The sequence below is a fragment of the Haliotis cracherodii genome, unplaced genomic scaffold (assembly GCF_022045235.1).
Source record: "Haliotis cracherodii isolate W230 unplaced genomic scaffold, xgHalCrac1.p SCAF_11, whole genome shotgun sequence".
Classification (NCBI taxonomy): Eukaryota; Metazoa; Mollusca; class Gastropoda; order Lepetellida; family Haliotidae; genus Haliotis; species Haliotis cracherodii.
The window spans coordinates 33,800,243-33,818,800 of NW_027266266.1; the positions used below are offsets into that span (position 1 = coordinate 33,800,243).

Below are 18,558 nucleotides of genomic sequence, written 5' to 3' on the forward strand. Positions count from 1 at the left end.
ATATTTATTCGGACATAAACTATTCAAAACTGGTAGTTTTAGCTAGGTTAAGGATTATTATTTGATGATTACTAACATTCGTTGCGTGAATGTGTTGCGTGAATGTGTTGGGGCTAATCCTTAATGCGCTATAGGCGAGCTAGTATGGGGGCTAATCCTTAATGCACTATAGACGAGCTTGTACGGGGGCTAATACTTAATGAGTCTTAATTGAAGTAATTGCTGAATGTTATTCTAATATAGGTGATGACAGATTTACTTAAATGAAATAGTTCAAGGTAATCTATAAGACTATGTAGACATATCTTTTGTATGGGAGATGGGATCTTGATACCTTAGGCTAGTATTTATCTAAAAAGCTTCAAATCAATTAAACTATGTAGTCGTAACCCTTGTTTTATTGAATAGTGTGTCTAGGAGATGCGCTCCCATTACCTTAGGCTAGCATCTGTCTTAAAAGCTATAACTGAAACTACTGATATTTTATATATGCATTTTACCTGATTATAAGTATTACTTGCTCAACTATTATATGAAATGATGTATAAATATTACACCATGATAACTCATAAAAGCACTTGATGTGGATCTAATTATTATAGGATAACTTAGTATAAATGTTACACCATGATAACTTCCCCTCCGTCTGAAAAAGTTTGGACCCCAAACGTGTAAAATAATTATGGCTGAGATGGAAAATGTTTTAAATTAAACAGGTAGTATATTAAACAACAATTATTATAGAGTCTCTTTGGTATAAGGAACATAATGTAAAAGTTCTTTCTGCTGTCCACAGGGAATCCGGATGTGGAGCTGGCTTGTCTTGGCACTCTGTACTGGTGGTTTATGGGTGATGTAGGAGGCCTTGAGTTCCACATCCTGGTTTGAGGTTTAGGATAGTTGACTGTGTCCATTATCCGTTATGGAGGTTTTACATGGAAAACAAAGAAAAGAGAGTTCGCATGTTCAAATAATATGTCATATATAAATAGTATCCATACTTCCTCAGTTTGTCTGTAATGACTAGAAAATAAAACAAATATGATAATTATGCTGTAAAAGATCAGGACATAATTATTACTAATGGTGTCATGACAAGGAAGAATGTATTGGCGGCAAATTACACAAAGTATATCATGGATTAAAAATATCCTTCTATTTTTGGATACAAGCATTAGAGTGAGTGAGGACCGCCTCCGTGGTCTAGTGGTAGAGCGTCCGCTTTTAGCAATATTCTGGTAATATCACGGCGGGGGACACTAGAAATGGGCTTCACACATGTCGGGAATCGAACGTCTTCGGCGTGACGTGCGAACACTTTAACCACTAGGCTACCCGACCGCCCTACAATCATTAGAGGCATTACATATATGTGTATGTGCATATAACAAGTGCATTGATTCGTTTCGCTTTGATTTTTGTTCGGTTCAATGCGATAGGGTTTGGTTTATTTTGCTTCGGTATGGTGTGCTTTGATTCGTTTTCGCTTTGATTTTCGTTCGGTTCAATGCGATCGGGTTTGGTTTATTTTGCTTCGGTACGGTTTGCTTCGCTTCGGTGCGGTTTCGGTTTGATTTGCTGTATGGAATGCTGCTGCCATACTCCCATGTGTTTCCTCTTTCTGGATCCTTCCATTTCACTCTGTAGTAGATTTTGCCATCTTAGAACTTACAATTGAGTGGATGTCCTCTGGATTGAAAATAGGAGGGATATCCTTGGTTTGATTACCTAATGTTGGACTCTGACTTGGAGGTTGTACCTGGCCGTCGTCAAGTTGTTTTCTGGATTTTGGCTGGTGATGCTTACTATTCAATCCTCTTTTCCCTTTGTTTACCTTTTCATTTACCTTGGTTGGAGCACTAGGACCTGGTGTGGCATGATTTTCCTTCATAGTTGCCATGCTGGAACCTGCATGTTTTGCTGTTGTTTTGGGAGCAGGGTTTTTCTTTGTTGTAGGGGTCTTTTGCTTTGAATTCTTGTTGCTGGAAGTAACTGCCTTAGTTTTGGAATTGACCTTGTTACCTTTCTGTTGTGGAGGTGATTGATCAGCAGCTTGGTAAGTTGAACTTGTTGATGGGGAATTGTTGCTGTCAAGCTGAGTATCATTGACTGGTTCCTCATTGTCATCCATGACTCCTGAATCTATGTTACTGGTGTCATTGAGGTATGGTTCTGGAGGATACTGTGGACGATCAGCAGGATCAAAATATGGCTTCAGACGGTTGGCATGGACCAGTGGTTTGTGTATTTTGTCGTCAGAACTTCGGCGTAGTTTGTAGGTATAATTTGGACCTGTATGGATGATATAATAGCTACCATACCACTTTTTGGTTAATTTGTTGGAAATGCCTTTTTCAACTTTTTGACAGTAAAGCCAAACTCTTTGACCTGGGGCGAATTCTGGTTCTTTAGCCTTTCGATTATATTGTTCTGAATACACTTCCTTAGCCCGAGCAGTGTTTTCAGCTGCAATTGTTCTGGTGATTTCAAGCTCCTCAAGCAAATTTGAAAGATAACTTTTGTTATTGTGGCCTAAATTTTCTTTTGGAATTAATGCTTCATCTTGTGGAGCTCTCATTTCTCGGCCAAAAAGCATAACGTATGGGGATTTTTGCGTTGATGAATTTGGGGCCACCCGGTAGGCCATCATGATGCCAGGAATAAAACGGGGCCAATCATTTTGAGACTTGTTACAATAGGCTCTTAGTGATTGATTGATGTAAGAATTGAGCCTTTCTACACAGCTGTTTGTTTGAGGATGGTATGGGCTGGTATGGGTAAATTTAATTGTCAAAAGTTCACAAATTGCTTTGATAAGTTTGGACATGAAGTTCTGACCTCTGTCTGAAATTAAGGTCCTTGGAGCACCATACCGACAAAATCTTTCTCTGACGAGAACATCTGCTACTTCTTTGGCTTCTTGGGTCCGAAGTGGAAAGGCTTCACACCATCTGGATGATGCATCAGTGATGACCAAAATGTACTTGTACTTGTCTGGTGTTGTTGGCAGGGGACCGAGAATGTCAACGTGCCATCGGGTGAAGACCTCTTCTACAGGTAGTGGACGAAGTGGTGCCTTCTTGCCATGGTAGTGCCTCTTGGTCTGTTGACATACCTCACCCGTCTGGACATAAGTAGCAATATCGCTGTACATTTTGGGCCAGTAGTACTTAGGTCTCATGGTGTTGTGCATCCTTTCTTTCCCATGGTGGCAACTGCCAAACTCATGGTAGGATTGCAGGACTTGATTCCTGAGGGTTCTTGGGACTGCCAGCTGTTTAATGAACTTGTCTGCATGGCCTTTCTGTCTTTGTAGAACGAATCTGTGTAGGATGCCTTCATCTTTTTCAAAAGTATTGGCTTCGATAAGAATCTTTTGACGATCCTTTTCATTTTGTGAGAGGACATCATCGTCTTTGTAGTCAAAGATTTGGATGAAATCTGGACAAATCCTTTGTAGGTGACGTAAATTAGGATGTTCTTTTATACTTACTTCAACCAATGTGTCTTGAGTAACAGCAGCATTTGTAGCATGTAATGCTGCAACAACATTAACTGGTACTGACTGATAATCCTCTTCATATTCAAAGGTGACTGACCAATGTGTTGTCTGTGTGTCTGATTCTAAGTGATTGACATTAGGTGTGCAAATATCCTCAGTCTGAGTTGTCTGTGTGACTTGTGTGGATGAATGGGTGTTTGGCAAGATTGTGGTACTGCTGGTTGATTTGCTTTGCTGAGTTGAAGTAACTGAGAAGACTGTTTTCTCAGCATCTTCTTCTGTCTGATCATTACAGTAATTATTTTCCTCATATTCCCTACGTGAGAGAGCATCGGCATTCCCATTGGCTTTGCCGCTGCGGTGAACAATGTCAAAAATGTAGGTAGAAAGTTCCAAAGACCATCGCCCTAACCTACCTGTGGCATCCATCGCCCTAACCTACCTATGGCATCCTTGATGGATTTCAGCCATTTCAATGCTATATGATCAGTGTAGACTGTGAATTTGGAATTTGCAAGGTATGGACGAAAGGATCTAATGGCTTCGACTAGAGCTAAGCCTTCCTTTTCTGTAATGCTCCTGTTCTTTTCGCTGCCATTAAGAGCTCTACCACCAAAAGCTATTGGATGTTCATTATTTTTCTCATCCTTTTGACTCAAAACAAAACCTATGCTCATTTCATCGGCATCAGTTGCGAGAAGAAATTCTTTGTCAAAATTTGGATAAGCCAGAACAGGTGTATTACTCATAGCATGTTTGAGTGTGTTGAATGCCTGATCACACTCAAGTGACCATTGGAACTTTAGTTTCTTTCCTACTTCTACCTCCGAATGCTTCTTTAGCAAAGAAGCATTTGGATGGCTTTAGTGTTAATTTTGCCTGTTTCAGATAGTAAAATACTTGCTCCAAATATTGGAGATGCTCTTCAAAGTTTTTCCTGTAAATTATCAAATCATCAATGTAAATCAGCGCAACCTTAAAAAGTAATTTTCTTAGCACTTTTATCATGAGCTGTTGAAAACAAAGTGGAGAATTTGTCAAACCTTGGGGCAAACGTTTGAATTGATAAAGGCCTTGATGGATGACGAAAGCAGTTTTATGCTTTGAATCTTCATGTAATGGCACTTCAAAGAAGCCATTAGCAAGGTCTAAAGTTGAGAAGATCTTAGCTTGGGCATTGGCGATGTGATCAACAACATCATCAAAAACAGGAAGAGGCCAAGACATTGGTAAAGTGACAGAATTCAACTTTCTGTAGTCACAAACAAATCGGCACTCGTGAAGAGCAACCTCCTCGTGGTGAGTGCTGGGTAGCGCTAATACCTCTTCCCCCATGTGGAACCGGGATAGAATATTTCCACAGCACCCCATTGCTGGTCCTATGAGGTGACCGAATTGGGCAACCTGTTTGCCGTGGGTTGCGCCCCTGTGTCGGTGGAGGAAGGGATTCTGGTGGTTGAGGGCTCTGGAGCCAGGAACAGTGTTCCTTTGCCCAACACACCACTTTGACCCTGACTTCACCTAGACGGGTGGTAGAATGGGCCCGGTTCTATCAATCGGCTGGTCATGCCATGCCCTGTTTATGAAACATGTTCATATTAAGATATTTCAATTTATGTGAATGTTGGGTATGTATGTATGTATGTTATTAATGTATGATATAAACTTGCCTAGAGTACCATGCCAGAAGGCGGTGGCTCATGGGCCAATCTGGTACAATCAACCTCTGAGTTATGTCTGTCTCCAATTTTTTGTCATGGGCCGAACCAGCCTGGCATTATATTTGGTAGACAAATTCAGCCATTCACGTTGCTTTTACTGGAGTATGAGCATGTTGGAGATCCGGTGCAATAAAACACCGCTCTTTGTGGCACTCCATGGTGGGTGGGGAGCAGAGGTGCTGAATTATTTCCTTCATCATGTCTCTCCAATACCCTGGTTCAAATCGTTCCAAACGCAGACATGTCGATCTAGATGTATCTGATCACACTGAAAACTTATCTCGTGAATTGGATTCCTGGGCTCGATTTATTGTGATCGAGGCAGCTGATAAACAACCACTCAAACTTAATCCTTTCGCCATTTCAAAAGCTGTTTCAGGAATTTGCGGAGAAGTAAAAAATGTAACATATCTTCGTAGTGGCTCTCTTCTTGTTGAGTGTTCACGGAGACAGCAATCTCTTAATTTGCTATCTGTAACTACATTTGCAAATATTGAGGTTGCTGTGTCCGTACACAAAACTTTGAATTCTTGCCGAGGCATTGTTCGAGACAGAGCTCGTTGCCTGTCCGACATGTCGGAGCAAGACATTACAGATGAATTGGCTAGTCAAGGGGTAACTGCAGTTAAGCGTTTCACCATGAAATCCAGAGATGAGACATCATCCCGTCAATTACTTATATGCTTACTTTTGCCCTGTCGGCCCTTCCTAAGTCTGGTAAAGCTGGTTATCTAAACATCGGAGTGGAGGTGTATGTCCCCAATCCACTCCATTGTTTCAAGTGCCAAAAATTTGGACATGGATCAAAATCTTGTATTCACTCTATAGTTTGTCAGCGCTGTGGTGACGACCATGACAGCACTGGATGTACAGCTGACATTAAATGTTCAAACTGTAATGGCAAACATCTGGCTTCATCTAAATTATGTCCAGTGTGGCAAAAGCAATCCAAAATCATAAAGCTCAAACATGAACAAAATATCTCGTTTTACGAGGCTAAGAAGATTATTGAAAGTCAGTCCCCATCTACTCCACTTACCAGAACCTACTCTGCTGCTACTGTCTCCGCTCCTCCAACTCCTCCAACTCCTCCAACAGTATCGATATCTGTTCAAACAGAATTGACATGGATCACGTCAGATACACCTATCACCATAACTTCTGTGATTACGTCAAATTCATCCTCGGTTCAAACTGAAACTTTGTCTGTTAACCCTGATGCTGTTGCATCAGCTACTAAAGAGCCAGAGGCTACTGTTGAACCAGGAACACTTGGATCTACCAATGTTACTCTGACCAGAAAAGAAAGGAAAAAAACTAAATAGGAAACAGACAACTAGGAACTCCTCATCTTCAGATATAGTTGTCCATAACTCCTTTGATGCTCTGGACATGGATGTCACCCCATCGTCACAGAGCAGTAGTAGGAGTCCTTCATTCTCACGTGCACGTGAACGTTCACCGATTGAGCCACCATGACTCAATCGTCCAACATAATTCAATGGAATTGTAGAGGACTTAGGAATAATTTAAATGATTTGCAGCTTTTAATTCAGGATTTTCATTCATCAGCCATGTGTTTGCAAGAAACATATCTTAAGAACACGGATAAATGTGATATCAGGAAGTATAATATGTACAACTCATTTCTCGCCTGCAGGAGCAAAAGCCACTGGAGGTTCTTCTATCTTAGTCAGACGGGACATAATTCATAGTGCTGTTCCTCTTACCACCAATCTTCAAGCCGTTGTAGTCCGGCTAACGTTTCACATTGCCTTCACACTTTGTTCTTTATATATTCAACCATTTTCTCCCCTTCAGCAGGCTGAACTTCAGTCTTTATTTGACCAACTCCCGAGGCCCTGTGTCATCATGGGTGACCTGAATGGCCATAACCCTCTATGGGGAAGCGTTGATACCAACGCTAAGGGCACGGTCCTTGAAGATTTTATTACTAACAACAATTTATGCATATTTAATGATGGCTCAAACACGTATTTACATCCGGCAACAGGAACTTATTCAGCATTGGATCTGTCACTCACAGATGCCAGTTTACTAAACGAATTTGACTGGTCAGTTCATGATGACCTATGTGGAAGTGACCATTTCCCCACACTACTAAAATCTATTATCCCAACTGATAAGCCACCTTCAACAAGGTGGAATTTTCATAGAGCAAATTGGCCACTATTTCAAACCCGTTGTTATGAAACACTGCAACCTGATACATTTAGAAATACTCCAGACCCTATTCAGGTCTTCTCTGAACAACTGAAAAACATAGCTGATGAAACCAATCCTAAGTCCTCTGTGAACCCGCACATTCGTAAACCATGGTTTAGCGATGATTGCAAACAGGCTAGAAAGCGTAGAAAAAAGGCAGGAAAGTTTTTCCGCCGACACCCGACAGTCCATAATTTAAATATTGTCAAAATAAACAGTGCAAAGGCTAGACAAACTTTCAAACGAAATAAACGTCAGTCTTGGAGAAATTATGTAACCAAAATCAATTCACGTACACCTATATCAAAGGTGTGGAATATGATTCAAAGAATTAAAGGCAAGGGTTCAACATCCAGCATAAAACATCTCAAAGATGGAAATGATATACTAACAGAGAAATCTGACATCGCAAATAAATTAGGCGAAACTTTAGCAAAGCATTCTTCTTCAACCAATTATGATCCTAAATTTCAGAAGTTGCCGCAACAACAGGAAAAGAAAAAGATTAATTTTCATTCTGAAAATGGTGAAGATTATAATGAAATATTTTCAATGCATGAGCTCAATACGGCCCTTGGGCAAGCTCATGATACTGCAACTGAAGCTGATAATATTCATTATCAGCTCTTAAAACACTTGCCTGAATCATGTCTCCAGACGCTTTTAAATATATTTGATGATATTTGGACATCAGGTACTTTTCCCCCTTCGTGGCGTAATGCGATTGTAGTCCCTATACCAAAACCTGGTCGGGATCATACAGATCCAACAAATTACCGTCCTATATCACTAACTAGCTGCGTTTGCAAAACTATGGAGCATATGGTGAATAATCGCTTAGTTTGGTATTTGGAAACCAATCATCTCATTACAGATATCCAGTGTGGTTTCCATAAAAATAGAAGTACCATTGATCATCTTGTGCGTTTAGAATCATTCCTAAAAAAATTCCATTGTACATAAACAACATGCTGTGTCCATCTATTTCGATTTAGAAAAAGCTTATGATACAACTTGGAAGCATGTCATTTTAAGAGATCTTCATGATTTCGGACTGAGAGGCCGTTTGCCCCAGTTTATATGCCGTTTTTTTTCCGACAGACAATTTCAAGTCCGCGTGGGTTCATCCCTGTCTGATCATAATAATCAGGATCAGGGTGTCCCACAAGGAAGTATTTTGTCTGTCACATTATTCAGCATCAAAATTAACAGTCTGTCCAAGGTATTGAATGACTCAATTGATGGGTCACTATTCGTAGATGACTTTAATATATCTTGTCGTGGCAAAAATATGAACACGATAGAAAGGCAACTTCAGCTTTGCCTCAATAAAATTCAAAAATGGTCGCTTGAGAATGGTTTTAGATTTTCCAAAGCAAAAACATATTGTATACATTTTTGTAGAAATTATAGACCGCATAAAGACCCAGAACTGTTATTAAACGGTACTCCCATCAAGGTTGTAGAGGAGACCAAGTTCTTGGGTCTTATATTTGACTTAGATATCATATCTCCATACGAGCTTCTGTCTACTCCACCTTGGCAATTAGTCAGGCCTGAAGTGGACCTTTCTCTCACTAAGTTTAAAAAATCTGACACGAATCAAATTATATATCAACAGGAATATGTTCAACTACGTACAAAATATGAACGTCATCGTTCCATCTTTACAGATGGTTCTAAGGATGGTGACATTGTTTCAAGTGCCACTGTCGTTGGAACGAAAATCATATCTTCCAGGATACCTGATAATAGTTCGATTTTCACTGGCGAAGCCAAGGGTATCCACGTTGCCTTGGAATACATTCAGCGCCAATCTAAATATAACCATTTCATTACCTTCTCTGATTCTCTTTCCTGTCTTCAAGCACTTAAAAATATATCGGCAAATCATCCATTAATACTTGCTATTTTAGAATTATACAATGATCTATCTACTGGCCAGTTCGACATTGTCTTTTGTTGGTTACCAAGTCACGTCGGCATTGTGGGTAACACCAGGGCTGCTGCTGCTGCTAAAGCATCTCTTGATAAGCAGATCTCCCCACTTCTGATACCTCACTCTGATTTTAAATCATCAATCAAAATGTATCTACGCCAGTTGAAGCAAACAAAGTGGAACACCCAAGTAGGTATAAACAAACTTCATGAAATTAAACAAACTTTAGGTTATGCCTACTTGGGATGTCATTCAAGACGTGATGAAGTCGTCCTCCGACGATGTCGAATTGGCCATACACGTTTTACTCATGAATACTCATGAAAGGCGAGGATCCTCCGTTTTGTGTCCCTTGTGATGAGAGAATCACAGTCAAGCATGGCGATATGGTCTACTGTGTGGATTTTTCTCTCACAAGGGATATCTATTATCATTCATCTTCTTTAAAGGATCTTTTTAATAATGTAAATTTAATTATTGGCTTTTTCAAAGAAATAGAACTAATGGATAAATTTTGAAGTATTGCTATGTGTTTTAATTTTAGTGTAATATTATCATCAACTGAGATTATAGATGGTGGTGTCACTCGGAGGTTAAAGTAATGTAAAAATATCGTCCTCCTGCCAGTGACACATAAATCCATTATCAATCAAAGTATATAATATTGACTAGGGTTTCAGAAATTCAGTTGTGACTTTTTACTATTGGCTAGCATATGGTCTGCCACTGGTGTCCAAAGTGATGACATAAATCCTACTAGGGATTCATGCAGGAAGCAAAGGTAATGTAAGTCCCCATGATCCTCAGTGAGGTGGTCTAACTTTGGTTGCTGGTGGTGTATAGACTATTTTTAATTGCTATTATTATTCTATGTATTTACTGATGTTTTAAATTTGATCTGGTTTGTTTTATTGTTTAATTGTGATATTTACCCTACCGTTTTACTGTCCTTTGTTGACAGGAATATCGAAATTATTATCTTGTTCTCATCGCAATATGGCTGCAATATTGCCGATGCGATGTAAAATTTAACTCACTCACTCACAAACAAATCTATATGAGCCATCACGTTTCTTGACAAGGATAATGGGAGCTGAATACATAGAAGTAGACTCCTCGATCAAATCATACTTCAGAAAATCATCTATAAGTTCTTTGGTGACTTTTTGGAGATGAGATTGGCGATATGGTCTACTTTTAACGGGTGGGTGGTTGCCCGTGTCAATGATATGCTGGTGCATATCAGTCTTTCCTAAATCTGCAAGACTCGTTGAAAACATGTTTCTATTTTGTCCCAAAAATCTAAGTAGTCTTTGTCGTTGGTCTGGAGTCAGTTGTGTATTGGTCAAATCAAATCCTAACTCTTGTGCAATTTTAACATAATCCCTGGTGTCATTGTCTCTCTTCTCATTGTCGGTGTTAACGGTACTGATGAATGGTTGGTCAGAGTCGATTTCAAAAACAGAGTCTTTGTCAATGTAACTAAATTTGCCTACAACTGTACCCTTGTCAAGAACCTTTTCTTCTTGGGAGGGATTCATAAGCCTAAATGTAGCAGTTTTGCTTTTCACTTTGGAAAGAGTTCTACCACCTGCTACTACAGAATGAGCAGTGAGGGAAGCAATGGGTTCAATGAGGATGAGGGAATCCTCTTTGGTCTCTGATAGTTTAACATTGAAATGAATTTCACTCTGAGGGGGGATGTAAATCTGATCTATTGTTTTTGCTAATCCACTACTAATCTCTTGCACTGAATTGGCTATGAAATTGATATATTGCCTATCTGAGGTGCTGTTGTTAAGTATCAAGGAATGACAGCTATAATCTAAGACTGCATCATTGTCATCAAGGAAGTTCTCACCTAGTATCACTGCCTTTGGTAGTGTAGGTAGTACATAGAATCTTTGAGAAAATTCCTGATCCTCAATGACAAAATCTAACACAACTGAACCTAACACTTTATGCAATTCGCCGCCAACACCTTTAACCTGTGGAAAGGGTGAGTTTCCAAGAGTAAGGTTTCAAAAGCTGTGCTAAGAAGAGCAGACGAAATACAACAATTTGATGTTTTTGTGCCAAATTTTGCCTGAATTACACTTTTGGCAAGGGGCGTAACTAAAGACACTGTTGGAATTTCACTTTCAAAGTTACTTTCCATACCAGACTCCATATTTGCCATGACACCTATTAGTATGTACCGTACTGAATTAAAGAAAGACAAGTAATCAACAATGTAATGCTCTACTTACAATATTTGAAGACTTTTTCTTCCTTTGTTGGTGTCTTTGGAGAAGTTGGTTGTCTTTAATCCAGTGTTGAGGTCAGAGGTAGATGCAGCTTGCTTGTTATTCCATCAGATGATCACGGTTGAACATGTCCTCCAATGGGTTCTTGTAGCTGGTTGTAGTTAGTTCCTGGGCTCTGGTTCCGAAAACGATGATTCTCCGCCCAAATTATCATGGAACTGTTCTGGGTGAACAATACCTTCCAAATGGTGTGCTGGATTTCTTGGGGCAATTAGTCAGCAAAGAGCCGGAGTCACAGGAGACTAATCACAATTTTATTTACAAGAACAATTAACGATGAGCAATTTACAATATCTTAGAAAAATAGCTGAGGGTGCCGCAGAGAGTCGGTACAACCCTCTGGGCTGTGGGAGAGAGATCTGCTTGGTTAGAGTGACAAACCCCTTCTCTGCCCAAACAAGAGGTTTCTGTATGTATTTAACAAAAATTAGAACAATTAAAAGGAATAAAAATATGAAATTCCTTTTTTTCAACAGTCTGAAGCATGACTATTTTTTTCAAGAATTTTCTGGGACAATTGTTTTGGCGAAAAAGAATCTTTAACATTTTTTATCTTAAATTCCTCACATTGATCACAACTGTTCTTCATAGGAGAAACTACGTTGCGATTGAATTCTGTGTTGAAAATATGGGCTGTTGTATATGCTCCTTGACTGAATTCGCTGCTCAAGATACAGACAATACAGTTTGGTTGTGCGTACATCCTGATTAAGATATTCTTTTCTACTTGAATATTATCTTCAGCACTAGGATTCAACACGGGGTAATAAGCATATTGGCTCACCAGGAAGTCACTTTTCTTGTCACACACCTTTAATGTTAATACTTGGGTATTATGTGCAAAACTCTTTGAATATGCTCTCGTTATCACCTTAGGAATCATCTTTGAGCACTTGAGGTTAAATTTTCAATCATAGATGTTGTGGTTTTCATTCTTGACTACAGTACGTCTTGGCCTCCACTACCAGTGTAAAGTAGGATATCCATGCCACAAACATTGTCCATTGTTCCAGAGTCCATTGCATGATTCCGACTATATCATAAGCATGAAAAATGCTGGGTAAAAGAAAGTATACACCCGTGTTTGATGGTGGCTATAAATGAAGCAAACCAGCAATGGTTATTCCATGGAGATGTGCTTCATACAGGTATCTTTAGTTGTGTTTTGGACCTCAAGTTTGCAGTGTTTCGGTGACTGTTTTCAGCCGAGTAGCATTTCGATAACGTTCGAAATTTGTTGATTAAATCCAATTTTTAAGTGAATGTGTTTTTTTTCTTTGGCCTGGCAGTTTATTTAGGAATCACTATCCAATACCGGTAATGCCCGGTGTTCTTGAAGAGGAGGGCAAATCCTGCCCAACTGACGGATCAAAATAGGGAATTGCATCAGACATCAGTTTTGTCACTGGTGCCAATTTGGAAATATCCCCCACACGTCTTCCATAAAGCGCTTTGAAAGCTTTACTGAGGATTTGAATGTTGTAACATTGATAAAAGTTTTGAGCAAGAGACCTTAACACTCGTATACATAAAACATAGATCGGCAAGGAGGAAAGCACAAGCTACACCTGATTGCCAGTTTTCTTTGATTTTTGTTTCAACCTCTCTTTTTTGTTTTCTGTCATGCCTCCCTGTATTTCTGTTTCACCACCATCTGTTTCTGTATTGTCAGTTCCTGCAGATGGCAACAAATAATCAGAATCCTTGACAGTTTCAAGCTGTGAAGACTCTTTTGTCTTCACTATGATTCGCCAACTTCAACTGTATGTGAGAATGTGAGATCCTCCTATTAAAGAGATTCATTGGTCACAGCAACCAAATGCATTGCATGATCAACCTTCAGGACACTTGTGCTTCATCTGCAGTCACCCACAACTTCAAAGAGATCCAGGAGACCTGGCCTTACATACGTGTGTTTATTCATGTATGGGAGGCCATAGGCCCATGTACATTTCAGTTATATATAGTAATATACAATTGAGACAATTTACATTGCAAACAATCTTAAGGGTATAATATTACGACTTGGTACGTAATAATAGGGCTTCCTTCACATACTTAGCTACATTTCTGAGTATACAGTCATTTTTGCTATTTAAGAGATTACTAAAAGTCTTAATACATGGATTGTTATAGAATCTTACAGGAATATACTTTTGTCTTAATGTTGCGTAAAACGGGCAGACAAACACAAAATGGACTTCGTCCTCAATACAACCATTGTTGTACAAACATAGCCGACAAAAGCGTTGTGAAGAATTAATATCCTCTCTTCTGCCCAGATTACTCCGTATAGGCAATTCACTTAATCGCAACAGGCACATCATACGTCTATGGTCTCTATTTCTGAAAGCTGTAACATAATATTCCATATCCAATAATATCTTGACGTGTGAATAATACCTTAATTTACGAGACTCATAAATTTTCATCTGTATACTCTGTTTGTTGCAATCCAACAAACGTTGTCTAAACAGCTGCAAGAAACACTTAACATCACCAATATTCTGTTCGTACCACACATTACCAAATCCATATATGTCGAGTAAATATTTAACATGAGTTGCCCAAGTAAGTCTACCACATTTATAAAGCTTCTTCATTAACAAATAACACTGTCGGGGATATCTTTCATCATTCATTCTAATCAGTTTACACCAGTATTTAACACACTTCATATGATAATCCACATGCAAACCATTTCTTCCACATTCAGCTAATATTGCCGTACTTGATACATATTTACCAACTCCTAAAACAAATTTACAAAACTTAGTATGAAAAGTTTCGACAATTTGACTACCTTTGCAGCCCCAGATCTCAGCACCATAAAGAAGAATGGGCTTTATCTTAATATCAAACAATTTAAATAAAATATTAAATGGCATATTTACAAAGTGAAATTGCAATTGTTTAATGGCAAACAAAGCCTTATTGGCTTTTATCTTGAGAGTATTAATGCATTTAGTCCAAGACAATCTATTTGAAAACAGAACACCCAGATAACTATAGTAAGTACTAACATTTATACGTTTATCATTCAAAAACCATCGTTCATCATTCCTTAAATTACCACCTCTTCTGAAAACCAAAATTTCGGTTTTAGACATGTTAATTTCAAGTCCCCACTTTTTACAAAAATTGGATAAAATATCAATTTTTCTTTGCAGACCTATTACTGTGTCATCAAAAATACACAAATCATCTGCATATAGTAAAAGTAATATGTCCATAAACTCCTCTCCAATAAAAATCCCTCGCATATCACTACTTTCTATCATTGACTGTAATTCATGGATAAACATCGTGAACAGAAAAGGACTCAACACGCAGCCCTGTCTTACACCACTCAGTGATTCGAAATAATCTGAAAGAGAGTTATTTGATGTCCTGACAGCACACTGAATCTTAGAGTATAGATTCTTCAAAACCACCAATAAACGACCATGTATTCCATTTTTCATTAATGAATACCACAGGAGATTTCGGTTAGCGAATCGAATGCTTTACGGAAATCAACAAACAAACAATAAAATCTACCCCAATGTTTAGAGAGATATTTTTGTGCTAAACATTGTAATGTAAATATATTATCAATTGTACTGTATCCGCTTCGGAATCCTGCCTGAGATTCAGGGATTGTATCATAAACGTCGGCAAAGGTCTTGAATCTATTATTTAATACTGTTGTCATCAACTTTCCAAATACATCCATCAGTGTTATTCCCCTATAATTATTGACATCATTCATATTATCTTTCTTATGCAGGGGAACTACTATACCCTTTGCCCACTCGTAAGGGAATACACCACTTTGCATAATCCTATTAAAAACTATAGTTAAGTATGATATGATTGAAGTACTACAACATTTCACCATTTCCGGTAGAATTCCATCCGGTCCATCCGATTTACCCAGTTTCAAGTTATGTATAGCTGATGATACTTCTTCTTCAGTTATATCAGCATTAAGGAGATTATTCCTAACATCATCATTACAGTAATTGCACTCATTAGTATCATGATTGTTCATAAAAGTTTCTGCCTCATCTAGATTGTCCTCATCCACAAGTATATCAGTGGCCTTGTAAATAGTGTCTAGTTCTGTAACAACAAAAGTACGAAGAAAACTCTTCTGTGAATGATTCATCTAAGTGAAAATGTATGTAACACCCCCTGTTCTATGTGTACTGTAGGCCCTGGTCTTTAAGAATTGGAATAATGATTGATTAATATATACGTTTGAAATTTGCAGGTATATTGCAGGTAGCACCATGATACTTTTGTCAACATTCTGTGAAGCAGCAATATTGTATAAGTTCATCCACATAATGCCAGGGTCCTTCCACAGTCTTGGCACATTTTCACTAATATTAATTAACGTCTTGCAAGCCCCAAATGGCCAGTGAATAAGTTCACTGATGCAAAGAATGAGAAGATGTGAATAATGATTTCAAAATGGGGGCATTGTCAGTTTCAAGTGAATCTGAAAATGAACAGGCATACTGACAAATATGGCCATATCTCAATATGTTATTCATTAATACTATTTAGTACTTGTTTTAGTTCCACATTGTTAAATTGATAAAAGAGTGTTTGCTTTACTTTGTCATATGATATGGAAAGTGAGTGTACAGACAGTGAAGTATTAGCATCATGTCGACATACTGCTGACATAAACTGCCAGGTCCATCTTGTCACGTGACTTATTGATTTGTTATTGACCCCCACCCCATACTACTCTGTTTAGGCTATACGACTTGTAGTGGTATATATATACTGAGTGAAATTAAAAACTTCACATTTTTAAAAGTAATCCCATATATGATATACAATGGACAAATGTATCAGAGAAGGTATTTTTTAATCATTAATGTCCAAAGAAGGATTTTAATTAACGGTGGTAACCATAATTTGTTCCAAGCACCTACGGTATTCGGTAATAACATCAATAGTTTAAATCATAAGTCCCAAGCACGAGAATCTGATGGCACACAAGTTCAGTAGCGTGTACGGCCACCATGTGCATTGACAACTGCCACACAACGCCTCCGCATGGACCTTGTGATGCTTGTGAACACATGATTGGGAAGACGACGCCATTGTTGCTGCAAAATGGTGCCAAGAAATTCTGTGATGTGTTCGATGGGATTGAGGTCGGGAGACCTTGACGGCCAGTCCATGACGTTTACTCCCGCATTCTGAAGGAAATTCCTTGTCAAAATTGCTGTGTGTGGTCTGGCATTGTCGTATTGGAAGATCACCCTACCATCAGCAAATCGAAGATTAAATCGGGATTCATCACTGAAGACGACTTGATTCCAATTCCTCTGAGTCCATCGTAAGTGTCGCTGTGCCCACAATTGACGTTGATGTCTGTGTAATTGAGTCAGAATCGGCCTGCAGTATGGCCGTCGTGCTTGAAGGTGAGCAGTTCTCAGACGGTTTCGAACAGTTTGCGCACTCAGTCTATCCCTAAACAGTTCATTTCTGGTTGATGTAGCCGTCAAAAATCGGTTACGGAGGTGACGTAAGACAATCTGATGACCCTCTGCATGTGACGTTACACGTGGTCGACCTGGTCGAGGGCGATCAGCGGTGGTACCCGTTTGCTGTAGACACGTCTGTAAATCATAAACAGTCTGTCGACTACAACCCATCGTCCTTGCGACTTCAGCTACGGAAGTAGTATAGGTAATAGGGGTTCTGGCTCACTTCCACTGGAGCCAGATTCATATACCTATACTGCTACTACAGATGGAATTTTTTATGCCAAAATGATTATGCGATTCAACAATAGTCATGAGATTAAGTTAAATTGGCTCTAGCTCACCACCACCTGGAGTCTATGATTTTTATAGGTAATGGGGGTTCTGGACCACTTCCATTGGAGCCGGATTTGTATTAAACGAAACATCAATATTAATTAATAATGAATAAAATTTACTATAGCCCACGAGGATATTGGAAAAGTATAGGAGCAATAAAAAAATTAGCCACCGCGGCTTAGGTATCTAAAGATGTGGCCAAGGATTGGTTAAAGAAACAAGCGTTGTGGCAAATATATTTACCGGCACCGCGTTATATACCGAGGAAGAAGTTTGATATTTTTACAACGAATGAAGTTCATCAGGCTGACCTCTTGTTTCTTCCCCACTATAAGGTAAAACGCAAAACGTATAAATACGCTTTAACCGTAGTGGATGTGGCTAGTCGATACAAAGAGGCTGAGCCATTAACCTCGAAAGATTCAACAGAAGTAGCTAATGCACTGAGCCGCATATATAAACGTGGACCACTAAAATGGCCTAAGCTATTTCAAGTAGATCCCCATCGCGAGTTTATGGGATCGGTAACTAAACTGTTAACAAAGCACAATGTTGAAATCGTCCGTGGTGAAAGAAAGGGTAAGATATTTATACCGGCCCGGTGAACTCGAGGGAGGCCTACGTCGTGCAACCGATCCCATATGGTCCCTTAAGATGTATAACATTAGTCGATTGGTTATGAAAGAAGGAGAGCCTATTCTTTATTATCTTCAAGATGGACCGGGTAGTGCATTTGTACGAAAAGAGTTGTACATAGTTCCCGACGGTACGGTATTACCACCATAACCATAAGCATAGGTAGTTACACCATCATTATCAATCCATCTCTTTGTATCTAAGGGGGATAATGATGTCTTGTTCATTCTTAATCCATATATCCTATGATCGTAACTTCTTAAAGAGTTCATCTCGTGTTTGAACGTTCTACCGTTGAATAATGATTCTTTATACTGTTCGTGTTTGATATGTTTGATTACAACATACTTCTTAACACCCTTAGCTTTTCTTATCTCTCCATTATCGGACTTCCTTATAG

The 18,558-nt window shown here is 38.9% G+C and overlaps 1 protein-coding gene across 1 annotated transcript; it reads right to left on the reverse strand.

Annotated features, from left to right (window-relative positions):
* Positions 1-13,712: 13,712 nt before the first annotated feature.
* On the reverse strand, positions 13,713-15,027 carry LOC139455690 (uncharacterized). The gene has a single exon (XM_071237241.1). It carries the CDS (start codon positions 14,997-14,999, stop codon positions 13,713-13,715), a length of 1,287 nt encoding a protein of 428 aa, XP_071093342.1. The 5' UTR covers positions 15,000-15,027.
* Between the last annotated feature and the right edge of the window lie 3,531 nt (positions 15,028-18,558).

Coding starts and splice junctions, on each gene's coding strand:
- LOC139455690 (XM_071237241.1), bottom strand. CDS start 14,999: ATGTTTATCCATGAATTACAGTCAATGATAGAAAGTAGTGATATGCGA.